Source organism: Bison bison, unplaced genomic scaffold (genome assembly GCF_000754665.1).
Source record: "Bison bison bison isolate TAMUID 2011002044 unplaced genomic scaffold, Bison_UMD1.0 scf7180017864163, whole genome shotgun sequence".
Taxonomy (NCBI): domain Eukaryota; kingdom Metazoa; phylum Chordata; class Mammalia; order Artiodactyla; family Bovidae; genus Bison; species Bison bison.
Genome location: NW_011494735.1, coordinates 2,854,660 through 2,874,323, shown reverse-complemented (window position 1 = coordinate 2,874,323; position 19,664 = coordinate 2,854,660). Strand labels below are relative to the sequence as shown.

Below are 19,664 nucleotides of genomic sequence, written 5' to 3'. Positions count from 1 at the left end.
TTGTGCAGTAGTTTGAGCATTTTTTTGGCATTGCCTTTCTTTGGGATTGGAATGAAAACTGACCTTTTCCAGTCCTGTGGCCACTGCTGAGTTTTCCAAATGTGCTGGCATATTGAGTGCAGCACTTTCACAGCATCATCTTTCAGGATTTGAAATAGCTCCACTGGAATTCCATCACCTCCACTAGGTTTGTGCGTAGTGATGTTTTCTAAGGCCCACTTGACTTCACATTCCAGAATGTCTGGCTCTAGGTCAGTGATCACACCATCGTGATTATCTGGGTCGTGAAGATCTTTTTTGTATAGTTCTTCTTTGTATTCTTGCCATCTCTTCTTAATATCTTATGCTTCTGTTAGGTCCATATCATTTCTGTCCTTTATCGAGCCCATCTTTGCATGAAATGTTCCCTTGGTATCTCTCATTTTCTTGAAGAGATCTCTAGTCTTTCCCATTCTGTTGTTTTCCTCTATTTCTTTGCATTGATCGCTGAAGAAGGCTTTCTTATCTCTTCTTGCTATTCTTTGGAACTCTGCATTCAGATGCTTATATCTTTCCTTATAAACTTTAGTAAATTTAGGCACCTACGGTACATGTTCTTTCTCACGTTTACTTCCTTTCACATTCTCTGTCTTACATATCTATTCACACTTTCTTTTATCTATTCACTGTCCTTCCATTCCTAATATGAGCATCAACACAGTCTATTATTGAGCATTTTCATTTACTATAAGATATTGGTGACAAATGTTAGTTTAATATAAGATAATTTTGACAGATGTTATCTGTTTACCTAGAAGAAAATGGAGTATCTTCATTTCTTTTTTCCTTTGTTTACTAAAAGAAGATAATGCTTCTTAGTTATTGTTCGGTATAGAATATTGATTGCTATACTGGTTAGGACATATTCAGGCACACTTATTGTCTCATTGTGTTGCAGGAGGGGCCCTTCCAGGGCCCAAGATGGGCTCTTGTCTAACACTCAGAAGTGAATTGTCCAAGGAAACATATGTGCTGACAAAGCAAGAGACTTTACTGGGAAGGGGCGTCCAGGTAAGAGCAGCGTAGTTAGGGAACCCAGGAGGACTGCTCTGCCACGTGGCTTGCAGTCTTGGCTTTTATGGACATGGGATTAGTTTCAGGGTTGTCTCTGGCCTATCATTCTGACTCAGGGTCCTTCCTGGTGGCACGTGTGTCACTCAGCCAGGGAGAAGGATTCTGAAAGCTTGATGGGACATGTGGACTGGTGTCTTCTCTCCCAAATTATTCCAGTTGGTGGTAGCTTGTTAGTTCTGTGCTCCTTACCAAAACCTCCTGTTGTTAAGCGGTTACTCGCATGTCTGGCCAGGGTGAGTAGTTTCAGTCATTGGTTCCCCTAACAACTGCACTTCGTTTTATTGTGCTTAATTCTGTGATGTTTTTACAAATTGAAGGTTTGTGGTAATCCTGCATCAAACAAGTGTTGGTGGTGGTTTTCCAACAGTTGCTCACTTTATATCTTTATCCCATTTTGGAATTCTCAGATTATTTCAGACTTTGTCATGGTTTTATTTGTTTTGGTGATCTGTGATCAGTGATCTTTGATGTTAGTATTTCAAAAAGATGGTGACTCACTGGAGGTTCCAGAGATGGCTAATATTTTTTAGCAATAATTTTTTTTTAAGTTAAGGGATGTACATTGTTTTTTTTTTAAGACATAATGCTGTTGTACACTTAATAGGCTACAGTATAGTGTAAACAAATAGTTATGTGCATTGGGGAACTGAAAAATTTGCATGACTTGCTTCACTGTGATATTTGCTTTATTACTGTGATCTGGAACCGGACCTGCAGTTCTTGGAGGTGTGCCTATAGTGGCTGTTGTTTGAAACCGTAAGCTGTGAAATACTTAATGTTACCCACACTGGGGAGACAAAAGAAACAAGTTTTACTTTTGTACTAATCCATAGTACTCTAAAATTAGTATTTTTCTGTTATCTGGTGAATGTACAGGTTAAATATTAACTTTTATTTTTATAGTATAGTATTATTTAGTAGAAAAAGTCCTAATCATCTCTTATATGTATAATGTTAGGCTGTTGAAAATGGGATGGCCTTGCCTGACTTTAGATTTCTGACATATCTTTTATTAAACTAGTACAAATGGAGGATAGTGCATCAACTTATTTTTAAACTTAAGAAGGAAAACATGCTTAATTTCCTAAGAAAAAACTGAAATTTCACACTTACTGTTCACTGAATTCAACGTTGTCATTAATATGTTAATGAGACAAGTGCTGTTTTAATCTATTTTATTATAAAATACATTGAAACAAGGTTAATGTTGTTTCGGGGATGTGGGATGCATAATATATACTTTTCTTCTCATTTTGTGGTTGTCATGAACATTTAAATTGAAGTTGAATATGTCACTTAAACTGTTCTTGACCCCCCCAATTCACTAGATCATTTTTTCTTTATGAATAATCCAGTTGCTAGGATTATATTTATAGTGATAAATACACTTATTCTTTAAAAAACTTTTCTCCTTTGTTACTTTTAAAAGAGATGTTTAATTCCAGTAGTACATATAAATTTGGTAGTGCAGTTACATTTTTGCCATAGAGCCAGGCATCTTTGAAGTATTTTAGTGAAACATTTACAATGTAAGATGGTCACAATTAAGTACCCAGTAACTTGTTACCAAACATAAAATGGGAGGTGGCGAATAGGTTTTTACTGCTTGAATTCTTTTTAAAACGTAAACCTAACAATACTAATTTTAATGTTTTCCTTGAAAAATATTCTGCTCTTCTTACTAGATTGCTTTTTAGGGGTAATCCATCTGTATGTGTATATGCATGTTTATTGGTTTTAATAAAATTGATTCATACTTCTTGTGAATTTAAATTAGATGTCATCCTCTTCCAAAGTGAATTTTGTCTGATTTTAAATGATTGCTCTAAATTTGATTATAATTTTTAGTGGTTAGCAACTGTTGTGACTTTTGTATGTATGCTACTTACTGCTTTCCTAGGGGAAAAGTGAAAGTGAAAGCAGTCGCTCAGTTGTGTCCTACTCTTTGCAATCCCATGGACAGTAGCCTACGAGGCTCCTCCATCCATGGAATTTCCCAGGCAAGAGTACTGGAGTGGGTTGCTATTTCCTTTTCCAGGGGATCTTCCCAATCCAGGGCTCGAAGCCAGGTGCCCCACATTGCAAGCAGTAAACATTTTACTAAAAGTTAGGTGAAAATAAAACTTGTGTTTTGAAAACATCTGTTTACAAATTCTTTGTAGATACCGCTTTTGAATTTTTGGTCTTTCATATTGAATTTACAGTTTTGAGTTAACATCTCTGGCAATTAGTAGCTCTGCCTCAGTGATTTGTTTTTTTTTTTCCTTTTAATGTGTCTGAGGTTTACAGTGCTTAGTCATTTATGGACTTGTTTATCTCTAGCCAGGTTAAGAAATAAGCTATGTTAATTTTTTTGCCATGATGTAAAAAAGCAAATTGTTAGAGCATGCATGAAATTGGAGGACTGAACGACCAAGGCATCTAGAAAGTTGACATTTGTTGCTACCCTTCATTGGGATAAATTTTAATGGACTATTGCATCTGTTTACAATTCTAAGATTATATGATGTATTCACATCCTATGGCATAGGAATAAACCTCATAAACTGAATAAATAGCAGCTATATAAGTAAGCATTTGGAGGAGAGGAATTTGAAATTAAATAACAGGATCTGAATTAACTGAACATTTCTGAAATTAACAGGAGAATGTTTACTTAAAAGAAAAAATATGTCAGTTCAGGGCTGCATTTATTTGTTCACTCCATTTTTATTCATTATAACTTTCTTCCTATGTGTGTGGTCTGGCGGACAGTTTTAATTGCAAAGGAAAAGGTTTTCATATTTAATAACTTCTATCTCAAATAACGTATGTCTGCCAGTCCAGCCCTTCCTAGATGGTTAAGAGGAAGATCAATTAGAATATTAAAAGTACTTTTGGTTTTGTTTTCTATGTATCATATTGGATATTTTTGCTGCTGTTCATATGTTTACATGTTAGTAATTATGACGGCTTTTGGATAATTCCACTCTAGAGGGAGAACTGGTGGGCGGTCCTTCCTGTGACACGACCCTTGAGTGACAGTTCTATTTGATTGCCTCCAGTACTGTGAGGAAAGGACACGACTCTATGGTGAGGACTGATGGACATACATTATCTGAGAAAAGAAACTACCAGGTAAGATCCATTTTTTTTTTCTTATTTTCTATTGGTTATATAGTTACATGAACTGCTTAATATGTTGTATTTAATTGGAATCAGCAGGTTGAATACACCTGAGTTTAAAAAATTGGGGTTATAATTTTAAAAACATGCATGTTGGTTTATACAGTTGAAATAGTTGGGAACGTTTTTCAGACTAAACCATGCTTATAATAAATGTATATTATTACAAATGATGTACATGTATTTATATAATAAATATGCATATGTTCTTTTAGTGTCAGAGCATAAATTTCCTGGTGTGTATATATATGTCAAAAGTTAGATTATCTAATACACAATTTATGACTTCATGGCTGGATTCAGAGTTAGTATTCCATAAAATGTTGATTGCCTTTACACATATTCTTCCTGAAGACTAAGCTTGAAGTCTTGGACTATATTCAGGGTACTATAGCATCACAGAGATGTAGACACAATTGGTTAGAGTATAAAAGAAGTAGAGATCAGGGTACTCAGACACTCAGATTGTATTAAATTAGCTTATCTATTATCATTAGTTTGCTTTCCTTACAATACTGGATTCTTGCTCTCTATTTAGGTAGTTAATAATATCCATCCTCTACTAAATATGTCAGGATGCTGAAAGGATAGTTGAAATGTAATATTCCTGTTTCTTTCTGAGCTTTTAAAAGAAGGTGAATTTTAAAGATAGTACTATTAAATAGTGATTTTTTTTTTAAAAAACCCATATAACATTTGAATTTAATTTTCTCAAAGAAAATGTTTTATTAATTTGCTAATAATTTAATGTCAAATTATGTAGTGATTTAGAATAAGCAATAGTTCATAACTCAAGTAGGAATAAGCTTTAGGCTTCTTTCACAAATAGATATCCAACCTCCCTCTGCCCCTTACCACCAGGTGTTATTCTCTGCAGGCTGTGAAGGCAACTAGTGTGATAGTAGCAGCTTTGTTAACTAACCATTTATCTTTCTAATCATTAGTTTTAGTCTGGTTAGTCTTTTCTTCCCTCAGATTGAAAAAGTGAACAGTGGAGGAAATTCATGGTGAAGTAACAAAGAGCCTTTGAACACAAGACTTAGGTCCTATACATAATGAAAAATAGAGTCATATTTAACCTTTCTAGAATTTGACCCAATTTTATGTCTGAAGTTTCTTGCCAGATTTTTATAATTTAATAAGCCAGAGTAAGTGGTGGCTATGCAGAAGCAGTTCTCCCTGTAACCTTTCCTGCTCTGAATTGCTCTTATAGACTTGATCAGCATGGCCTTTGTTCATTAATTACACTAGCTGTGACTCCTCCTACCTCACAACCACTTCCAACTACCTTGACTCATGTAAGATTTCATTGGTTACACTACTTGGTTCTGTATTTTGATAGATTATGCTGGTTGTTTTTTTTAAAGAATATCGTAATTCTAGATTGTGTGGCTTTTCATAATCCAGTTTGTAAAATGTAAGTATAGAAGTTTTGTATCATCACACAGTGTGATTAATTTACTTTATGAGATCATATTAATAGAGAATTCCAAATTTTACACTTAGGAATAAAATCAAATTATATTTTATACATGAAGAGATTTCCTAGTTTCTGTTTATTCTGCTCTAAAAAAAATTGTTTTGAGTCACACTGTTTCAGTCACATTATTATAACTAATCCAGGCTTTTTAGCTTACCAGAAAATTCATTTTTAGTTAGGGTTTTTCTGCCTAAAAATATTTTCACTTTTCTTTTTACTTAGTAACAGTCAATGCATGTTGGAATATTCTTGGAAACAGTTGTTTAAATTTCTATTGTAAAATTATTTTATTTTTAAAAGACTTTTCTGAAAAGTACATGTATAGAAATACAATTTCTGATATGATAATTATGATATACTAATTGCATATGGGAAATTCAAAGAAACAGTAGATAAATTACTACTGTATTGGTAGCACTTAGAGTCTGTATATGTATGCTGAGATGAAATGATTTGGATTTTTTTAAATTCCATGTTTTTGGAATTTTATTTGTTGTTTTTCATGGATAAAGTAGGATTTCTTTGTATTCATGTTTATATCTATTTTAATTTATCTTGTTTTAATTTATCTTTGAGGCCTTTTATTTTTGGAATGCAGTTGATGTCTTATAGTGATATTTAAGCATTCTGATAATAATAAGCTAATGTTCCAGAATTTAATAAAAAGGATAATACTTTGCCAATTCTTATTTCATTGTGGACTTGATTAAAGACTTAGGAACTCATTTGGGAAGGTGCATTTCCTCAGCTTTGTGCTAAAACTTAGTGACTTTCAAATGGGCGTTGGTTGAAGTATTGATTTTTCCACTGCTATCTACTTTTTGTGTTTTGTTTCTTACTAAAGTTTGAATAGAGTCTTTGAAGTTTATTTAGATGAACAGACTGCTATACAGACAGGACAATTTAATTATATAAATGGTTTACAGTTTCTTCTTAGAAGAATTGTCAAGCTTCTTCTGCTCTTGCTACTGCTGCTAAGTCGCTTCAGTCGTGTCCGACTCTGTGCGACCCCATAGACGGCAGCCCACCAGGCTCCCCCGTCCCTGGGATTCTCCAGGCAAGAATACTGGAATGGGTTGCCATTCCCTTCTCCAATGCATGAAAGTGAAAAGTGAAAGTGAAGTCGCTCAGTTGTGTCCGACTCTTAGCAACCCCATGGACTGCAGCCTACCAGGCTCCTCTGTCCATGGGATTTGCCAGGCAAGAGTACTGGAGTGGGGTGCCATTGCCTTCTCCAAGCTTCTTCTAAGGAAATGTAACTCCAGTTTTTGGCTAGAATTTCTTATCTTCCTCTAATTTACACTAATTTATTCCAACTGTGAGCACAGATCTAATCATACTAATTACCAGGTTTACTTACCAGTGCCTATTCCGCTTTCTAACACAATAAAGATGAGCTCCTAAACCTTACATATAACATTAGTACATTGTGGCCCCACATGCCTTTATTTCCATTGTCTTCTCTGTTTATAGTGAGTTTTTCCATGAGTAATATAAAACTACTTTTAAATCTCTCTGCAGTGCACTTTTACATGTATGCCTTTAGTTGTTTGGGTTCCTCTTTGTGTGATGCCTTTTCTTCCATCAGTACTTTCAGAAGCCATTCAAAGTGATGGCCTTTAGCATTCCTTTCCCTTGCTTTCATAACCTTTGTATCTATTTCTAGTTTAGTGTGTACCATGACAAACTGAAGTTATGTTTATTTTTTCCTTGTCTTGCTGTAGCCTCATGCTGTCCAATACCATAGGTACTAGCCCCATAAGTGGTATTTAAATTCATGTAAATAAAATAAAATAATTTAAATTCTTAGTCATGTCAGCCATGTTGCAAATGCTCAATAGTTGCATGCTATTAATGGCCACCATATTGAACAGTGCAGATATAGAACTTTTTCCATTATTGTAGAAAGTTGTATTGGACAGTGTTTCTATATATTAAGCTTCTTGAAAACTGGAGCCGTATTTATTGATATTTTGGTACTACTGGCAGTACCAAATGGTTTAAGTTACATAATAGGTGTTCAAAGGCATATCGTTGTAATAAAATTAAACAAAGAAAGAAGTTAACAGGAATTGCACAGTGTGCCAAGGGAAATGCTACATATATATATCCAGTATTTTTAGGATATTACTTTTTTTTAATTTGAGCTTGCTGATCATACCATATGTTGGCTAGTTCAATGTATATTATCTATAAACTAGATCTAATGCATCCCAGTCTGTATGTCCCTTAAGAATAGCTCATAATCTAAAATACCACATTAACTTTGTGAAATATGTCATGTCAGAGAACAAACAATGGCAGTGATTGTATTACTGGTTCCTCCTCTCTCCCCCTTCCATTAAATATTTTATTTCCATTTTATTATTTTGTAATTACAGAGCTATAGAACGTAAAAGTTTGTAATTTTACTGTTAACAATTTAGTGTGTCTGTTTTTTCTAGTAATTCTATAGGTACAAATATGATTTGTTATCGTTTTTAACAAATATACATATTTCAGCAGTTTGCATATTGTACCTAATATAGATATTTCCATGCCCCACCCTTCAACTTGCCTCCTTCCCAGTAAGTACTTACTAGTTTTTATATTTTTGTTACATACCTATTCAGTATACAGGTGCATCTTTAGTGTGTGTCCGTTTTTTAAGAAGTGGTACCCTATATTCTGTTATTTTTAATAGAAAAAAAAAAATTTCCAGCCCACATCAAACCATAAACAAGTTCCCAGATATTATAATAGAAAACACTCAACACGTATCTGACAGTTCAGGTCAGCATTTCAGATATCTGACAATTCTGCTTAAGGAAAGCATTTAAAACACAAGTTACCTAATCATTTAACAGTTGATGGTGCACATACAAATGCATCTAGTAGGTGAGCTTCCATTCAGTATACAAGAGTACTGTACAATACTGAATACAAATTAATTTTTTTTTTTTATTTACTGCAGTGAAAATGTAAGTAAGCAGTGGTGTACTCCATTTCTTTATTGTAAGTTATAACACAGTATTGGAAATTTTTGTCTTTCTGCTATCAGGGTGCATCTTACAATGGATGGTGTCTTAGAGCCATCTAGTAGCTTATAACCTTTTCTTGATAACTTCTTATATGATTGAAAACAGCACTAGCATCAAAGCATTTTAGAATCTGATATATTAATGCTACAGATACATAATATAAAGAACACTTAAAAAAGAATTTTTGAAAAATGAATATACTTAGCGAAGAATTGTCAGATATAGTGCATAGAGCAGAAGGATGAAGGTTTCAGTCATTGTTGCTCTTTGGCATTGGATTGAGGTGAGCAAGAGTGAGCTGAGGAAGGAATTCATTCAAAAATAAATAAAATACCTGAAGCCAGTGAACTGGTTCACAGTTCATTGCTCTTGAAAATCTTGGAGACGAAGGGCTGTAGCTACAGATGAAGGACGGGGAGTAAAAAACCTCAAATTGCATGACTATTAAGTTCTCTTAATTTGCAGTTATATAATTCCTGCTAAAATGAGATTGCTTTCGAAGTTGCATTTAAAATGCAGTGCATCTGTTCATTTCATGATCATATTAATAGCTACAAAAGTTATTTTGACTCCACAACCTAAATATTGGTTTAAAATACATTTTTGATATTCATTTATCATTTATGGGTCTTTTTCTTCCTCTGGCCAACCAAAGACATCCAATGAATTCCCAGGTTCCTCATTGGTTGGCTTATTACATGATAATAACAGTGTTGCTCTTTCTTTGAATGTGTGTATTCTGATACTCTTTTACTCATCTTATGAAATCATCAAATGAGGTGAAATTTGCTTTCCAAAAGGCAAGTTTCATTAAGATATGTGGTTTTATGGCACCCATGGTATCTTAGTAATTTTTTCACAGTGCCCCTCGGCCAACAGAAATGTTAAAAGTTTTGTTCAATTAAATAACTAGATCTAAACACTTACATAGTTCATATGGTATCTGACAGATACTGCCTTGTTTCCCAAGAAGATTTAAAATACCTGGCAGCATCCCCATGTGTTCACTGTGGTGCTTCTTTGGGAACTTAGTTCTAGGTTTTTGCATATGAAATAATTGTGTTCTCTTTCAGAAATACATTTTACGTTGAAGTGATTTGCCCCAATCATGAATTTGGAATGTATTCATGATTAAATAGCAAAGTAAAACATTAATGTAGATATTTCTGTCAATCAGAGAAAATATAGAAGCAGTTACCTTTTTTAAACTGAAGTATAAATACAGTTGATTTACAATGTTGTGTTAATTATTGCTGAACAACAAAGTGATTCAGCTATACATATATACATTCTTTTTTAAAATATTCTTTTTAATTGTGGTTTATCATAGGATATTGAATATAGTTCTCTGTGCTATACAGTAGGATCTTATTCTTTATCCATTCTGTATATAAAAGCTTACATCTACCAATTCCAACCTCCCTTTCCATCCCTCGCCTAACCCCCTCCCCTTGGCAACCACCACCTGTTCTCTGTACTGTGATTCTGTTTCATGGATAGGTTCATTTGTGTCATACTTTAGATTCCACGTATAGGTAATACCTTGTAGTGTTTGTCTTGCTCTTTCTGATTTATTTAGTATGATAATCTCTAGTTGTATCTGTGTTGCTGCAAATGGTGTTATTTCATCCTTTTTTTTTTTATGGCTGATTAGTTTTCCTTTATGTATATGTACCCCATCTTTATCCATTTATCTGTTGATGGACAGATGTTTCCATGTCTTGGCCATTGTAAATAGTGCTACTGTGAACATAGGGGTGCGTGTATCTTTTTGAATTGCAGTTTTGTCTGGGTATATGCCCAGGAGTAGGATTCCTGGATCATATGGCAACTCTAGTTTTGGTTTTTTGAGGAACCTCTATAGTGTTTTCCATATGAGTATACCAATTTATATTTTCACCAACAGTGTGAGAGGGTTGGTTCCCTTTTCTCTGCATTCTATTCAGTATTTATTATTTTTGTTTTTAGAGTTTGCAGACTCTTATATGTATATAAATACATATATACACACATGCATATATATATAATTTTATTCATTTATGGGTGTGCTAGGTCTTTGCTGCTGCACGGTTTTTCTTAGGTCTTATGCTAGGCTGCGGTGAACGGGGGCTACTCTCTAGTTGCAGTTGTGGGCTTCTCACTGTGGTGGCTTCTCTTGTTGTGGAGCACAGGTTCTAGGGCCCATAGGCTTCAGTAGTTGCAACATGTCGGCTCAATAGTTGTGGCTCATGGGCTTAGTTGTTCCGCCACATGTGGGATCTTTCCAAATCAAGGATTGAACCTATGTCTCCTGCATTGTCAGGCAGATTCTTTACCACTGAACCACCAGGGAATCCCTATCATTTATTTGTAGACTTTCTAACGATTGCCATTCTGACTGGAGTGAGACAGTACCTTATTGTAATAATTAGTGATGTTGAGCATCCTTTCATGTGCTTGTTGCCCATCTGTATGTCTTCTTTGGAGAAATGTCTGTCTAGTTCTTTTGCTCATTTTTTGATTGGATTGTTTTGTTGTTGAATTGTATGAGCTGTTTGAATATTTTGGAAATTAAGCCCTTGTCAGTTGCATCATTTGCAAATATTTTCTCCCAGCCTCTAGGTTGTCTTTTTGTTTTGTTTATTTTAGGGTTTCCTTTGGTGTGTAAAAGCTTGCAAGCTTGATAAGGTCTCATTTTGCTTTGGGAGACTAACCTAAGAAAACATTGGTGCAAAGTTACTTTTTAAAATACAGTCTCAGCAAGGATTGAGAAGATGCAAGAAACTTTTAACAAGGACCTAGAAGAAATAAAAAAGAGTCAATCAATAATGAATAATGCAGTAACTGAGATCAAAGGCACTCTGGAGGGAACCAACAGTAGAATAACTGATGCAGAAGATAGGATAACTGGGGTGCAAGATAGAATGGTGGAAATAAATGAAGCAGAGAGGAAAAAGAAAAAAATTAAAAGAAATGAGGACAACCTCAGAGACCTCTGGGACAATGTTAAACACCCCAACATTTGAATCGTAGGTGTCCCAGAAGAAGAGGACAAAAAGGAAGGCCATGATAAAATACTTTAGGAGATAATAGTTGAAAACTTCCCTAAAGTGGGGAAGGAAATAGCCACCCAAGTCCAAGAATCCCAGAGAGTCCCAAACAGGATAAACCCAAGGCAAAACACCCCAAGATGCATATTAATCAAATTAATGAAGATCAAACACAAAGAACAAATATTAAAAGCAGGAAGGGAAAAACAACAAATAACCCACAAGGGGATCCCCATAAGGATAACAGTTGATCTTTCAGTAGAAATTCTTCAGGCCAGAAAGAAATGGCAGGACATACTTAGAATGATGAGAGAAAAACCTACAACCCAGATTACTTTACCCAACAAGGATCTCATTCAAATATGAAGGAGAAATCAAAAGCTTTACAGACAAGCAAAAGCTGAGAGAATTCAGCACCACCAAACCAGCTCTCCAACAAATGCTAAAGGATCTTCTCTAGACAGGAAACACAGAAAGGGTGTATAAACTCAAACCCAAAACAACAAAGTAAATGGTAATGGGATCATACTTATCAATAATTACCTTAAATGTAAATGGGTTGAATGCCCCAACCAAAAGACAAAGACTGGCTGAATGGATACAAAAACAAGACCCCTATATATGCTGTCTACAAGAGACCCACCTCAAACCTAGGGACACATACAGATTGAAAGTGAAGGGCTGGAAAAAGATATTTCATACAAACGGAGACCAAAAGAAAGCAAAAGTAGCAATACTCATATCAGATAAAATAGACTTTGAAATAAAAGCCCTGAAAAGAGACAAAGAAGGACACTACATAATGATCAAAGGATCAATCCAAGAAGAAGATATAACAATTATATATGTACCCAACATAGGAGCACCACAATATGTAAGGCAAATGCTAACAAATATGAAAGGGGAAATTAACAGCAACACAATAATAGTGGGAGACTTTAATACCCCACTTACCCCTATGGATAGATCAACTAAACAGAAAATTAGCAAGGAAACACAAACTTTAAATGATACAATGGACCAGTTAGACCTAATTGATATCTTTGGGACATTTCACCCTAAAACAGTGAATTTCACCTTTTTCTCAAGTGCACACGGAACCTTCTACCAGGATAGATCACATCTTGGGCCATAAATCAAACCTTGGTAAATTCAAAAAAATTGAAATAATCTCAAGCATATTTTCTGATCACAATGCAGTATATCAGCTACAGGAAAAAAAATATTAAAAATACAAACATATGGAGGCTAAACAACACACTTCTGAATAACCAACAAGTCACAGAAGAAATCAAAAAAGAAATAAAAATATGCATCGAAATGAATGAAAATGAAAACACAACAACCCCAAACCTATGGGATTCAGAAAAAACAGTGCTAAGGGGAAGGTTCATAGCAATACAAGCCTATATCAAGAAACAGGAGAGAAATCAAATAAATAACCTAACTCTACACCTAAAGCACCTAGAAAAGGAAGAAATGAAGAACCCCAGGGTGAGTGGAAGGAAAGAAATCACAAAAATTAGGGCAGAAATAAATGCAAAAGAAACAAGAGACCATAGCAAAAATCAACAAAGCTAAAAGCTGGTTCTTCAAGAAGATAAATAAAATAGACATACCATTAGCCAGACTCGTTAAGAAACAAAGGGAGAAAAATCAAATCAACAAAATTAGAAATGAAAATGGAGAAATCACAACAGACAACACAGAAATACAAAGGGTCATAAGAGACTACTGTCAGCAATTATATGCCAATAAAATGGATAACTTGGAATAAATGGACAAATTCTTAGAAAAGTATAACTTTCCAAAACTGAACCATGAAGAAATAGAAAATCTTAATAGACCCATCACAAGCACAGAAATTGAAACCATAATCAAAAATCTTCCAACAAACAAAAGCCCAGGACCAGATGGCTTCACAGCTGAATTCTACCAACAATTTAGAGAAGAGCTAACACCTATCCTACTCAAACTCTTCCAGAAAATTGCAGAGGAAGGTAAACTTCCAATCTCATTCTATGATGCCACCATCATCCTAACACCAAAACCAGACAAAGATGCCACAAAAAAACTACAGGCCAATATCACTGATGAACATAGATGCAAAAATCCTTAACAAAATTCTAGCAGACAGAATCCAACATGTTAAAAAGATCATATATCATGACCAAGTGGGCTTTATCCCAGGGATGCAAAGATTCTTCAATATTCGCAAATCAGTCAATGTGATACACCACATTAACAAATTAAAAGATAAAAACCACATGATTGTCTCAATAGATGCAGAGAAAGCCTTTGACAAAATTCAACATCCATTTATGACAAAAACCCTCCAGAAAGCAGGCATAGAAGAAACATACCTCAACATAATAAAAGCCATATATGATAAACCCACAGCAAACATTATCCTCAATGTTGAAAAACTTAAAGCATTTCCCCTAAAGTCAGGAACAAGACAAGGATGCCCACTCTCACTACTGCTGTTCAACATAGTTTTGGAAGTTTTGGCCACAGCAATCAGAGCAAAAACATAAATAAAAGGAATCCAGATTGGAAAAGAAGAAGTAAAACTCCCACTGTTTGCAGATGACATGATCCTGTACATAGAAAGCCCTGAAGACTCCATCAGAAAATTACTGGAGCTAATCAGTGAATACAGTAAAGTTCCAGGATATAAAATTAACACACAGAAATCCTTTGCATTCCTATACACTAACAATGAGAAAACAGAGAAATTAAGGAAACAATTCCATTCACCATTGCAACGAAAAGAATAAAGTACTTAGGAGTAGACCTACCTAAAGAAACAAAAGACCTATATATAGAAAACTATAAAACACTGGTGAAAGAAATCAAAGATGACACAAATAGATGGAGAAATATACCATGTTCATGGATCGGAAGAATCAATGTAGTGAAAATGAGTATACTGCCCAAAGCAATCTATAGATTCAATGCAATCCCTATCAAGCTACCAACGGTTTTTTTCAGAGAATTAGAACAAACAATTCCACAGTTTGTATGGAATTACAAAAAACCTCGAATAGCCAAAGCAATCTTGAGAAAGAAGAATGGAACTGGAGGAATCAACCTGCCTGGCTTCACGCTATACTACAAAGCAACAGTCATCAAGACAGTATGGTACTGGCATAAAGACAGAAACATAGATCAGTGGAACACAATAGAAAGCCCAGAGATAAATCCACACACCCATGGACACCTTATCTTTGACAAATGAGGCAAGAATATACAATAGAGAAAAGACAATCTATTTAACAGGTGGTGCTGGGAAAACTTGTCAACCATTTGTAAAAGAATGAAACTAGAACACTTTCTAACACCATACACAAAAATAAACTCAAAATGGATTAAAGATCTAAATGTAAGACCAGAAACCATAGAACTCCTAGAGGAAAACATAAGCAAACCACTCTCTGACATAAATTATAGCAGGATTCTCTATGACCCATCTCTCAGAGTAATGGAAATAAAAGCAAAAATAAACAAATGGGACCTAATTAAACTTAAAAGCTTTTGCACAATGAAGGAAACTATAAGCAAGGTGAAAGACAGCCTTCAGAATGGGAGAAAATAATAGCAAATGAAGCAATTGACAAAGAATTAATCTCAAAAATATACAAGTAACTCCTGCAGCTCAATTCCTGAAAAATAAATGACCCAATCAAAAAATGGGCCAAAGAACTAAACAGACATTTCTCCAAAGAAGACATACAGATGGCTAACAGACACATGAAAAGATGCTCAACATCACTCATTATCAGAGAAATGCAAATCAAAACCACAATGAGGTACCATCTCACGCTGGTCAATGGCTGCTATCCAAAAGTCTACAAGCAATAAATGCTGGAGAGGGTGTGGAGAAAGAGAACCCTCTTACACTGTTGGTGGGAATGCAAAGTAATATAGCTGCTATGGAGAACAGTGTGGAGATCCTTAAAAAAGTGGAAATAGAACTGCCATATGACCCAGCAATCCCACTGCTGAGCATACACACCGAGGAAACCAGAATTGAAAGAGACACATGTACCCCAGTGTTTATCACAGCACTGTTTATAATAGCCAGGACATGTAAGCAACCTAGATGTCCACTGACAGATGAATGGATAAGAAGGCTGTGGTACATATACACAATGGAATATTACTCAGCTATTAAAAAGAATGCATTTGAATCAGTTCTAATGAAGTGGATGAAACTGGAGCCTATTATACAGAGCGAAGTAAGTCAGAAAGAAAAACACCAATACAATATATTAACGCATATATATGGAATTTAGAAAGGTGGTAACGATGACCCTATATGTGAGATAGTAAAAGAGACACAGATGTGAAGAACAGATTGTTGGACTCTGTGGGAGAATGTGAGGGTGAGATGATCTGATAGAGTATCATTGAAACATGTATATTATCATACGTGAAATAGATTGCCAGTCCAAGTTCGATGCATGAAACAGGGTGTTCAGGGCTGGTGCACTGGGATGACCCTGAGGGATGGAATGGGGAGGGAGAGTCAGGATGGGGAACACATGTACACCCATGGCTGATTCATGTGAATATATGGCAAAACCCACCACAATATTGTAAAGTAATTAGTCTCCAATTAAAATAAAAGATAAATAAAATATAGTCTCAGACCTTACTTAGGTCTGGAGTGATTGCACTGAGAGTGAAACTTAGTTTTTTGCTTTTTATCTTTCTGAATTTCCACGTAAAAATAGAACAACTAGATAGAAAATAAAAACCCATGAAAACATTTGTAACAAAAGCTAGAGATGAAGTATCTCCATGAACCTCAAGATACAAGCAGATGAAAGATTAACAAAAGACTTAAATTTATCAGTTTTTTATGTATAAGAAAGTAGAGAGAAGCATTGGGGTGTCTGGACCTGAGCATAGAAGCACCTCAAAGTGGTGAACAACCCGTTTGAAAGTGTAATGAGGCCTTTTGAAATTGGGGAGTTTTTGCCTGCCTGGCTGGATCAGTGGAAAGGACCTATGCTGAGGCCTGCAGTGATTGAGTCGCCCAGCTCTGAGCTCTCAAGACTTACCCGCTAATGCTCACTTGTAGGACCCATTGAGAAGTTTCTGAGAGTGGAACCAAAATTGAGGAGCATAGGGGCAACAGAGACAGAGGAAAGAAAAGGAGATAAAAGTGGGAGAGGGAAACAGAGTGGGAGAGGGAGATAAAAGAAAACCTTACAAGACATGCCATTGTACTTTTAGAGACTGCATAAAAATAGAAGGAGCTTTATGAAGTTAGAGAAGTTTTCTGAACCATGTCATAGTCTTAAATTTTATGAAAATTAGATTCACAATCAATCTTCTAGGAATATGTTTAGATGTCCTTATACCAACTTTGAGTCCCATCAACAGTGTTTATATTGATCTGACGTTTAATAATGTCAAATTTAAAAATTTTCAAATTTATTGAGATTGTGCTGGAGACATATTTCCTTATTGAAATTAAGTAAATGAAGATATTGTCATATCTTTTAAAAAATTTTTAGTTTTGTCTTCCATATTCTTCTGAGATTGATTTATTTTTTTTATATGGTGTGAGGAGACCAAATTCCTTTTGTTAGCATAATCAGTTGTATTAACATCATGTATTGATCTTGTTCTCCCTTCCTCCTAATCAGCATTACTTTGCTATAAATCAGTTTGATTATATTCATGGATCTGTTTCTTATGTCTTTGTTTGGTTCCTTTGATGTGTTTGTCTCTGCCTGCACCAGTAGCCCATTTTCTTTTACTATAGCTTTGCATCAGATGTTCATGTCTGTCTCTCCACTTTGGTTGTTATTATTGTCTTAACTTTCTTGGCCTTTGTTCAATGACAGATTTAGAATTGAAAAGAAAAGTATTGTGTTTACAAGTGGAATTTTATTACCTTCATTTTTATTTGGGGAAAAATTGACATATTTATGATATTCTTCCTCTCTGAATTCATACACTGAGGTCTTCTATATTTTCTCTCAGTAAATTTTTACTTCAAAAGATTTTTTTTAAGCAATGGACTTATAAATCTTTAGTCAGGGTTATACATAAGTACTTTTTGTTGTTTTTTTTGGTAAATTATATTTTTTAAATTATATTTTATAGATGTCACTGTTATATTGACATACATTTGACTTTTAAACTTGATTATTGTATCCATTAGTTAATGTTACTGAAATTTTATTCTTATAATTTATCTGTAGGTTCTTTGAGTGTCTTTTGTGTAAATAAATATATCATCTGTAGGTTATAATTTTGATACTTTATATTTTTTATGACTTAGATATCTTTTCAGAACTCAGTTGTATTTCTGATACAATATTGAATAGAAGTGTAAATAGTAGAACTCTTTTCTCTTGTTTTACTTGTCCTACAAGCTTTAAGTTGTCAGTAAATAAGATATTTGGTGCAGGATTTTTTTTTTTTTTTGTAGATACGCTTTATTAGGATTAAGAAATTACTCATAATGCTACCTTCTTATTTGTATTTTTTTTCTTTAACACCTTTTTTATCCTTAAGATTTTTTTATTGTGTGCCTTTTCCTCTTAATTTGTCACCCTTGCTAGGGATTTGTCACTTTGTAATCAACTTCTAGCTTCATTTACCTGTTTTTTAAATTTATTTTTGTTTTATATTCATCAGTTTATGCTCTTTACTAAGTTATTTCTTTTTATTCTTTTAGGGCTTGTTTTACTGTTCTTTAATTTTAAGTGTTTTTAATTTTCCAAACTTACGAGATTTTTCTTATTATCTTCCTATTGCTGATTTCTCATGTATTCCACTGTAGCTAGAGAATGTGGTCAGTATGATATCAATTATTTATATACTTAAACAAAATGCATATTGACCAGGTGGCAGGTATATTGCTTTGTTTCCATGAGACCAGCTTTGTTAATCTTGTCCATATCTTTTGTGCCTGCATATTTAGCATTATTCACATTTTTAACATTATTTATTTTTTTGTTTAGATTTTGACTCCAGCAGTTGAAAGTTGATGCAGATCACTCTAATGTTTCTTGTTTCTGCTGGTTCTCACTTATGGTACCTTAATTCTTTGTATTTGTGTGTAAGTTAGTTACCATTTTATGTTTCTTAAAAATCTGTGGGATTTCTTTGAGGAATGGGTGAAAAGACATTTTTCCCAAGGGGATTTGCCTATGCTTCTGCCAGTGCCTAAGGTACTACCAAATCCAGGCCCAATTCAAAATAAAATGTTGATTTGAAGTTGTAGTCCATACAGGTAATGTGAATTTGGGCTGCTTTGGCTATAGATTCTCAGAAGAGATTGCTTTACCTGCTTCTGCCAGCATCAAATTTAGTTAGGGCCATCAAGAATTTTTGATGCATTCTTCACTAAGGGGTTTTAAGTTACCTGCTTTATGAGATGTCTTTAATAGCTTTCTACCTTGAGCAAATTTCTGTTTGGAAATGTAAACATTTCGTTTTGGGGTGCTGAATTTCCCTCTTCCCCATCTTCCACGTTCAAAGTTCATTTAAAAATTAGAATGTAATCTCTGTTTTAGATTTTACTAATATTTTCTTCACACTGTATCCCTACCTGAGAATAATGCTTCAGTTCAGTTCAGTTCAGTTGAGTCGCTCAGTTGTGTCCGACTCTTTGCGACCCTGTGAATTGCAGCACACCAGGCCTCCATGTCCATCACCAACTCCCAGAGTTCACTCAAACTCACATCCATTGAGTCAGTGATGCCATCCAGCCATCTCATCCTCTGTCGTCCCCTTGTCCTCCTGCCTCCAATTCCTCCCAGCATCAGAGTCTTTTCCAATGAGTCAACTCTTCACATGAGGTAGCCAAAGTACTGGAGTTTCAGTTTTAGC

General features: G+C 34.7%; 1 protein-coding gene across 6 annotated transcripts in view; it reads left to right on the top strand.

Moving 5' to 3' along the window:
- The window catches only part of CNOT2 (CCR4-NOT transcription complex, subunit 2), a 132,621-nt gene that overhangs the window by 44,724 nt on the left and 68,233 nt on the right, over positions 1-19,664 (top strand). For 3 of the 6 annotated variants that reach the window (XM_010841522.1, XM_010841518.1, XM_010841519.1), the window contains exon 2: positions 4,088-4,230. The exons of 1 other annotated variant lie outside the window; for it this stretch is intronic. In XM_010841522.1, coding sequence (XP_010839824.1) covers positions 4,183-4,230 — 48 coding nt within the window. In that variant the 5' untranslated portion in view covers positions 4,088-4,182. The remainder of the gene's footprint in view (positions 1-4,087; positions 4,231-19,664) is intronic. 2 more of the 6 variants (XM_010841521.1, XM_010841517.1) reach the window with 1 other exon arrangement.